Source organism: Poromitra crassiceps (genome assembly GCF_964638095.1).
Source record: "Poromitra crassiceps genome assembly, chromosome: 7".
Taxonomy (NCBI): Eukaryota; Metazoa; Chordata; class Actinopteri; order Beryciformes; family Melamphaidae; genus Poromitra; species Poromitra crassiceps.
This window is the reverse complement of record NC_139628.1, coordinates 57,359,819-57,369,818: the sequence shown is the minus strand read 5'-3', so window position 1 is coordinate 57,369,818 and position 10,000 is coordinate 57,359,819. Positions and strand designations below refer to the sequence as shown.

Genomic DNA, 10,000 nt, shown 5'->3' with positions numbered 1-10,000 from the left:
AATATTTCAGTTTTCTCCATGTCTGGCGAGACGTTGTGATTGTCGTGTGTATAGTCAGCCTGGATGCTCATTGGTCTAACTGCTAATGTACTTTTTAAAGTGTCTCTTTTAATAAATGTACGATTTACAACTTGCGTGTATGACGTGATACACAAATGTATTTTAATATCTGGATTGTCTGTCTCCAAAGGTGAAATCATGAAGTGAAATGCACAGAAAACAGTACTAGATCCACCGCGGCCCATTATAGATGTAATCTTCCCAATAATGTCGAACAAATGTGTGTAGAACAAAGAGAAAAACAAATGTTGATTCATGAGAGATAGCTGCCATAATTTCCTGTGTAAACCACAGACATTGTCACAGTTTGCAGACATAATACAGTTCACGTAGTCTCAATTACACAGAGAATATAATGGTGTAATGTAACAAAGTATAAATACTTAAGTACTGTACTTAAGTATTTTTTCTGAGTATCTGTACTTTACTTGAGTATTTATATTTCTGTCAACTTTCACTTTTACTCCACTACATTTCCCAAATAAAATGGATACTTTTACTCCACTACATTTCCCCCAAGCATCTTAGTTACAAAGTAAAATCTGAAGAAATTGCGTAGCCTGCAAGCAATCAGGTTTGTCAAATCAGTGCTCCTAGTTTGCAAGTTACGTTAATCACGATCCACACGCCATTCCACAATGGTGGCTGTAATGCAACATAACGTTGTTTGCCAGCGGCTATAAAAGTCAAGAAGAAGAAATAGACTTCCACTCAATAGCCTGGGTAAACCCAGCCCCCACGTGACCTGCTCTCAGACCTGTTCTCAGTCACTAGGGTTAGGGTTAGGTGAACTGAGAACAGGTCTGAGAGCAGGTCACGTGGGGGCTGGGTTTACCCAGGCTATCCACTCAAGCCCAGTCATGTCTTTTGCTTGATTTTTTTAGCAGCATTTACTTATACTTTTTACTTTGAATACTTAAGTACATTTAATATCAGAAAATTACTTTTGATACTTAAGTACAGAAAATATCAAGTACTTTAAGACTTTTACTCAAGTAATATTCTAATGAGTGACTTTGACTTTTACCAAAGTCTTTTTCTGGGAAGATATCTTTACTTTTACTTAAGTATGATTTCCGAGTACTTTATACACCACTGAATATATAGCCTTCTAACAGATGTTGGATGGCTTAAATTAGACTACTGTACTGTAGTCAAACTGCCAAAACTCCCCGGTGATTTCTCAGTTATGAGGTAGAGCAAATGTAGAAAACACGAAATTGAAAACGATACAGCTGAAGTGATTCTACTCAGATCAGAAGGAAATGGAATGTTTTGAGGAGGAGAGATACGGTTCACTTCATTCTCATCTCTGCACCTGTTCTGTTGTATCTGGGTTAACGTTGTTGTTTCCTGTTCACTCTGCTGCTAACTGCATACTGTACGTGTTGTGTCAAGAATACTGAGCACCAAATTGTCGAGTGGATTGAAAAATGCTTCTGCTTCTGAGCTGGTGTATTATTGCAGGTAAGATCAATACAAATTCAGCTTCCATTTGCAAATGAAAAGCAGTTACTACTACGCTTTTTGCAGCTATTTCACACATACAGGTCACATACAGGTTTCATCACAAAACAGATTGAGAAGATGCTGAACGCAATGAAGCCATTTTTTATGGAATGAAATTAAATGAATTGTTGGGTTTGTGACCAAATGGTAAAGTTGCTTTTGGGTAACTAAGGTTAGGGACTAAGTCTGTGCACTCTTGGTTCTCGTACATTTTATTAACCGTTATTTATACAGGGGCAGTCTCACTGAGAGCAATTCTCTTTGTCAGCAGTGTCCTGTTCACATTCACACACACACATTCACACCTGGAAGGTGACCAGTACAACCACAGTCTGATCTGCTGGCCACTGAGCAGCACCACTGGAGCGGTTGGGGTTAAGGGCCTTGCTCAAGGGCACCTCAGAGGTGGTAATGAGGGAAACAACAACACCTGATCTCTCCTTAGCTCCTAATTTATTTTCTTCCCTGACCTTTGCACTTTCTCTTAGCTGCTTGTCACTAAGTTGATTCTACTGTTCGTTTATTCTGTTCTACTCGCTCTGGATAAGAGCGTCAGCTGAATATTTGAAATGTGTAAAATTAATTAAATGTTGTTTCCAGTGAGGAGAAAAGCGAGTAATGCAAAATACAAAATGATTACTCTTCAAAGTTCAAAAGTGTGTTTTTGTGGCTCGTGAATGTCAACTAATAAAACAAGAAGAAGCAGAACATTCGTTCTTTGGACCGGTCCAGTAAAACCACCGTCTTCTTCTGCTGGATACTGAGGAGCTACACTGGAGTCATTTGAGGTTAAAGGAACAGTTCACCTAAAATTTTAAATTCTCTCATCATCTAGCTGCTTGAGAGAAAAGCAGTGGGTTATATGAACAAACTTCACCTGTGTTTCAACTGACATGAGCGTGAGATGATGATGACAGCATTTTCATTGTTGGGTGAACTGTTCTGTGCCTTGCTCAAGGGCACATTGATTGGTACCGCAACGAAGAATTTGTTCCCATTTGAATTTAAGAATAACAGTCTGACTTTTCGTGGTAACAGTTGCCAATTTTTTTTTAAATTGAAACTATGTCTTGGTCAGTTGTATTTCAGGGTTTTGTGACAACGACTTCCAGGTTGACGACTAAAAATGATATGGGAAGTCAGAAACTAACGGGAGTAGAGCAAAGTATCATAATCATTCATAATATTACTGATATTCTGTCTATTTTGTTTCTTATCAGGAATGGCTGCAGAAGAGCCACCAGTGAGGTCTTATCATAGGCTGAAGAACAGCTCAGTGTGTCTGCAAGTTAGAAAATCACCACAAGGTCAACAGGTCACCTGGGAAATGATGAATGTGGCCACGATAATCACTAATCAAGGAGAAATCAACCCCAACTACACAGAGAGAGTGGACTATAACCGCCATAACTTCTCTCTGTGTATCAAGAACCTGACCGGGACAGACAGTGGCACCTATGAGGCAACATTAAGCCAAGGCTTTACTTCATCACACAGGGAACAACACAGACTCATTGTCCAAGGTAAGTTTCATGTAAATAATGTTTCTCTTTATTCATATCATGCCTCCCTCCCCTCTCATCCACATATTATACTCTGACAATACAAATCCATAATCTTTATTCATATCATGCCTCCCTCCCCTCTCATCCACATATTATACTCTGGACAAAACAAATCCATAACAAGTTGTCCAGGATAAAATGACCATCATCTATCTGCAGGAAGTTGATATGGTTAATAGATCAATATACCAATGAATCGATTTCTCAACGAGGGCCTGAGATTTCTACCTTGTAAAACTCACGTCATGGCTCCTGCCGCGTTTTGAAAACTCCCCACCCAGGTGAATTCCAAGACAATAATAACAATTTCCTCTCCACCTACTTGCATTTTCAACCGCACAATGATGCAGGACAGGAGGGCGCTGTTGCACGCTGCACGACGTAGCTATACGCTGCACGACGTAGCTATAAAGGCAAACCTGTCACTATCTCAAGGTCACGTTCCCTTTAGTCTCGACGCCAGACCCATGAGAGTTCTTACGCTGATACACTACGTTACTGCATGCTGAAGATATCTCTCTGGGTCTGATACACTACGTTACTGGATGCTGCAGATCTCTCTCTGGGTCTGATACACTACGTTACTGCATGCTGCAGATCTCTCTCTGGGTCTGATACACTACGTTACTGGATGCTGCAGATCTCTCTCTGGGTCTGATACACTACGTTACTGCATGCTGCAGATCTCTCTCTGGGTCTGATACACTATGTTACTGCATGCTGCAGATCTCTCTCTGGGTCTGATACACTATGTTACTGCATGCTGCAGATCTCTCTCTGGGTCTGATACACTATGTTACTGCATGCTGCAGATCTCTCTCTGGGTCTGATACACTATGTTACTACATGCTGCAGAGCTCTCTCTGGGTCTGATACACTATGTTACTGCATGCTGCAGATCTCTCTCTGGGTCTGATACACTATGTTACTGCATGCTGCAGATCTCTCTCTGGGTCTGATACACTACGTTACTGCATGCTGCAGAGCTCTCTCTGGGTCTGATACACTATGTTACTACATGCTGCAGATCTCTCTCTGGGTCTGATACACTATGTTACTGCATGCTGCAGATCTCTCTCTGGGTCTGATACACTACGTTACTGCATGCTGCAGAGCTCTCTCTGGGTCTGATACACTATGTTACTGCATGCTGCAGATCTCTCTCTGGGTCTGATACACTATGTTACTGCATGCTGCAGAGCTCTCTCTGGGTAGGTAGTAGTAGTAGTAGTAGTAGTAGTAGTAGTAGTAGTAGTAGTGGTGGTGGTGGTGGTGGTGGTGGTGGTGGTAGTATTACCTGAACTGTGGTACCCGCAGATACTGGTGTTTGGGCCATTGTAAACAATGCTTCTGTTGTATTTGTTTATCATGATCATTTGAGCTTGAACACTGTGGACATTTGCTCATAATAGTTTCAATTGAATTTATCTTTTATCTAACATTCACCAGCGATTTATATTGATGTATACAAGTAATAGAAACCTTATCCTTGACCTGCCACTAGGCGGCAGTATGGCCCAGATTAATGTAAAGATGTCTACAGATTTGTAGAAGAAGAAACGTTTTCCATAGAAGAAGAAACAAACAACATTAACTTTCAGTAACATGAATGAATGACTCAGAGATGGCAGCAAGCCTGTAGTATGTGATGTCTTGTCGGAGAAACTAATTAAAGAAGAACCAATGATTTGAAGTAACGTCTCCAGTCCATTATTAGACAGAAGTTTTTTTTTGTTTAGTAATAACGTTTATTGACAAAATAAGAAAATTGTCCTGTTTCACCGGGGATGAGGAAAACGTGAGTGAAAAAAAAGTTGGTTTTCCTTGACTTCTGCCACATATAATCTATTTGCCATCACATGTCACAACATAAGAGGAAAACAACTGGACTCCCCAAAAAATGGAAGAAACAAAATCAAATAAAAAAATCAATATCTGTATTTTGTAGAATAATCCTTAGGCGATACCACCAGACCTCTTCCTTTCCTTGCCCCTCGGTAAACTGATTCAACAATGTCTATCATCTCCTGCTTGTCCTCCATGGTCCAGTTGATTTTGTTGTTGTTGCCGGTGCCCAAATCAATCATGATGTGTTTGTTCCTGAAGAAGAACATGAGGGTGCAGGGGTCGTACAGCTCGTACATCTTGTTGAAGTCAGGCACCTCTGTGATGTCCACCAGGTAAATGACTGCAAAGTTCTTCACCTTCTCAGCTATGCTGTAGAGTACTTCGTCCATCTTCATACATGTCGGGTCCCAGTCGTGGCCAAAGCGGATGACCAAAACTCTGTCCTCCTCGGACAGAATGGCCTGGTCAACCTGCCAGCCATTGTGGAGATGTGGGAGCATGTACGACATCTTGATCCCGCACTGTTCTTTCCTCACTGTGGAAAAACAACACTTTTTATAGTGCGTGATGATACGGTGATTCACGTCGGGGAAGCGAAAGTTAAATGCAGATTTATCTATATATTATAACGTTAGTGATCTGATGGTGACCATGGTGACCAAGTTAGCCAGCTAACGTTATCGGACACAGTGTTGCCAGGTGGGAAATGTTGAGTTATCGTACCTGAGGGTCAAAATGATCGTTTTTGGAGGGAAATTATCGTACGCGAGCAGTGGCGGTCTTCCACCTCTTCTTCTTCTGTTAATGGCTTTCTGGCCGTGCTTCACCACTTATATAGCCTCAGCCAGGAATGATTTATGACATCACTGATGACATCACAATTGATTTATGACATCAGAATTGCTCGAATGGAATCACTGATGACATCACAATTGCTCGAGTGACATCACTGATGACATCACAATTGCTCGAGTGACATCACTGATGACATCACAATTGCTCGAGTGACATCACTGATGACATCACAATTGCTAAAGTGCCATCACTGATGACATCACAATTGCTAAAGTGACATCACTGATGAAGGGGACCTCTTTTTCACAGCCTAATGTTGGCAGGTGTGTGCGTGTGTGTGTGTGTGTGTCCCCGTGTGTGTCCGTTTTGAACCAGCTAGTATAGCCTTATATTGGCATTTAGCCTTTCTGCTGCTATTGCATGATTACATCAGCTAATTTTATTTTAGGGGGGGGGGGGGGGGGTTGGTATACGCAGTGGAAGTGGTCCCTGGGAATGAAATGTAATTCACCGATCTGGAATAATCGTTATATTTTATTTAAAAGAAAATCTTTGTGTTACTGTGACTGGGTGGAGAAAGGTATTTGGTCAATTTTGCATTTGATGGATTCAAATGGTAATCTTCTCGAGTATAATACGTTTACTGATAAATACAATGTGAATTGCACAAAAAGACAATACTCGGTGGTTATTAAGGCAATTCCACAAGCAATGGTGAATACGGTTAAAGGGATGTTGTTGTATAATGTTTTCGTTCCACAGCTACCTTCACTTGACTGACGGTATCAAATTTAAGGAGAAAAAATGCACAAACAAATTTATAAGGAATACTCTTACTTCTGTAATCTTCCCTTTACCAATAAAAAGGAAAAATCTGTTAAAAGATGATCCTGAAGAGATAAGAATTAGAATTCGAACTAGATACCTCACTCTCCCCATCCCATTTCCTACAATAAGTATCAATTTCTGTATCGTTTATAATTTCCATCAATAAAGCCTTTACTTTTACCACATCTTTTTCTACATTTAATAAATCAGCATTGAATTTCCAATAATTTTTTCTGTATTTGGGATCATTCTCTGGTTTCAGTGTAATTTCAATTACAGAGTGATCTGTTAGGGGAGCAGCAGATATTGAGACATTTGACACACACTTAGTGACTTCTGGGGTCACCAACCAAAAATCAATTCTGGATCTTGAACTGCCATTAGGTTTTACCCAGGAAAAAAATCTCAAAAGTGGATTTTTCTCTCTCCAAATATCAATAAGAGAGTTGACATTCATGGATTCCTTCAATGCAGTATTATGATGGTGATTGTTGTAAGGAGAAGGACATCTATCTAACCACTCGTCCGGTGCTATATTAAAATCCCCACCTATTAAAGTAAATCCTATGCCATACATTTGCTTATATTCAGCAATCACTTCTGTCAGAGTACTTAAAAGTATTTTGTTCTGAACAGTATTATTATACCCATAGATATTAATCAGAATAGCAAACGTCCCTTCAAAATTAATAACCATACCAATCCAGTGACCATCCTTATCAGATTTGAGTGTTATTACCTCCCCAGGGAATCTATGTAAACATATGGCCACACCTCCAGATCGATTGCTGCCATGAGAAAAGAATATTTTATCTCCCCACTGGTTCCAAAAAAAGTAGTGTCCTCTTCACATGAATGAGTCTCTTGCAGAAAAATGCACTGTGCTTTTAGTCCTTTACAAAACAAAAAGGTGGCCTTGCGCTTTACATTGTCCTTTAAACCTCTTGCATTTAAAGATAAGAAAGAAATCTCTGACTTTAGAAAAAACATTGATAAAGAAATAATATACTTCGCAACACGTTGTTATAAACAACAACAAGAAAGAACCAACCTAGACGTGTGCTGAAACTCAGAAGTTCCTCTGATAAAAAATAATAATAATAATCGTCGTCGTCGTCTCCTCCACCATTCATTCACTGTCTTTACCGTTCAAGTTACATATCAATGTTCACTCTTCCAACTTAGATCCGCTGTCCATTGATGAATCCAAAGGGACCGCGAAAATATGCCTTCTTCCCGGCCTTTCTCGCTTCTTCTATCTTGGGCCACAGAACTTCTCTCGCCTGTTTATCAGCCGTGGATAAATCTTCAGTGAAGCGAACGCCCACTTGTTTACAAGCCTCCGACTCCTTCGTCATTCTCCAGAGCTCATCTCTATGCTGGCGCTTGACAAATTGGATGATCACCTGGCGTGTTCTCTTCTCCTCCTTCCTTCCCAGCCGATGAACGGTGTCGACTATCTCTTCCATCTTCTGTGCCCACTGTGGTGCTATCTTCTTGAGTAATTGAATCACCTCATCTCTTGTGTTTTCATTCACCGTTTCCTTCATACCTTTAACTCTCAGATTCCACCGCCTGCTGTATCTCTCATGCTCACTTGATCTCTCTTTGAGGACGGTATTTTCTTTTTCCAGCACAGTCACTTTTTTTTCTAAAGCATTCACCTTGGTTTTGCATTCTTTTGTTTCCGCTGCATTGACTTCCAATGCTGTAGCCAGGCTGCCGATCATTGTGCTGTTCTTCTTAATCTGAGAATCGATGTCTTCCAGCTTATTTTCTTGTTTGTCAAATCTGGAGCACAGGGAGTGTACTGCCGTCAGAATGGATTCAATTGAAGATTCCTCACTAGGTTTTACCCACTTCCGTGTGGACTCCTTCTGCGGAGTACTGTGTGGGGATCCCTCTACCTCGGAGTAGCTTCGTTTATCCGGCCCGGCATTATGAACTTCCATCGCCGTGTAGTCATGAGAAGCAAGCGCGTCCCCAACCTTATTAGCTTGCTTATTGCTAATTTGCGTGGTGTTAGCTTGTCTATTGCTACCTTGACCGATGCTAGCCTGCCTGTTGCTAACTAGCCCGGAGCTAGGTGGCTTGTCAGGGCTTCTGGTGAGCCTGTTGCTACTGCCTGACGCCATACCTTGACTTTTTTTCCTTTGCGTCTTGCTTCTTTTCGACGTTTGGCATTTTAGAACGTTGCCTAAAATCTTCTTTGGGGGGGAGACGAGTCCCTTTTCCATGCATTTGAGGAACTTCCTCGTGCACTCTCAAAAGCGCGTCTGCTTAGTCCGCCATCTTGCCGCTCATTATTAGACAGAAGTTATAGATGGTAGCGCAGGTTGATGACGTAACAGGGCAGGAGGGCGGGGGGAGGGGGGCGACCTGTCACTCAGTTATTCCACGCCCCTCTCGGTTGAGGGCACCGCCCCCACGTCAGATCGAGGCCAAATGAAACTTGAAAGTTTTTCGTGGCCGAAAGTGGAGAAACTTAGAAGCGAAAAAAAACAAACATCTGAAACCGAAAAAATATGATTTGAATCTGTAAAAAAAAGATCTGAATGAAAAAAATAAAAGATCTGAATGGAAAAAAAAATCTGAAACTGAAAAAATAAAATAATACTAAAAAAAAATTTAACTGAAAAAAACTTTTGAATACATTTTGGTATTTTTCAAGTTCAAGATAAAAATAAGAGACTTTCAGGTAACATTTTTATTTTTCAACATCATTGTATTGACTTTCAGGTTCAAGTTTATGTTTTTCACTTCTGTTAAATGATCAAGAGATATGACCCGATATTGTACCCATAACAATTGCTCAAGTGCGCATGTTGAAAACTCATCATCATCATGTTTATTTCGATTTTTGTCTAATTTTTGCATTTTTTCTTGTGAAATGCTGATGAATCAAATGAAACAAGCTGAAAAGGTGGGTGGAGGGCCTGTGCTAGAGACGTGTGCAGGAGCGTAAAAAGACTCAATGTTGCCATTCCTACTGAATGCCAACAGATGGCGATAATAGTCCCCTTTAACTCTTCTGGGCTGCCTGGGTGTTGTAGAAGCTGTTCCCAGACCAGTTATCAGCTTTAACTTCTCTTCTGGGCTGCCTGGGTGTTGTAGAAGCTGTTCCCAGACCAGTTATCACGATGTCAGTCCTGCACTTCAACCGGTCTGATGGCTCCTGCAACCTCACAGTGAACTGTTCCGTCCAGGACGACTGGGCGTGGGCCGTCTGTGATGAAGCCCGCTGCAGAACCTCGCAGACGTCACTCAGAGCGGTGAACATCACCATCACCATCTCCACCGACAACAGAACTACTGTCTGTCAAGCTAACAACCATGTCAGCACCAGCAATGTTTCTCAAAGTGTGGAGGGCATATGTAAGTAGCATTAGACCCTC

General features: G+C 41.1%; 1 protein-coding gene and 1 pseudogene across 2 annotated transcripts in view; one reads left to right on the top strand and one right to left on the bottom strand.

Moving 5' to 3' along the window:
- The first annotated feature begins 1,392 nt into the window (after positions 1-1,392).
- Positions 1,393-10,000, top strand: part of LOC310780311 (uncharacterized protein) — a 10,765-nt gene continuing 2,157 nt past the window's right edge. The window contains exons 1-3 of the mRNA XM_083640886.1: positions 1,393-1,527; positions 2,790-3,092; positions 9,720-9,980. Of these exons, the coding sequence (XP_083497012.1) occupies positions 1,494-1,527; positions 2,790-3,092; positions 9,720-9,980 (598 nt within the window). The 5' untranslated portion in view covers positions 1,393-1,493. The remainder of the gene's footprint in view (positions 1,528-2,789; positions 3,093-9,719; positions 9,981-10,000) is intronic.
- LOC310780312 (thioredoxin-like protein 4A pseudogene) lies at positions 5,063-5,491 on the bottom strand (annotated as a pseudogene). Its single transcript has one exon. The product of its transcript is annotated as a thioredoxin-like protein 4A pseudogene (transcript).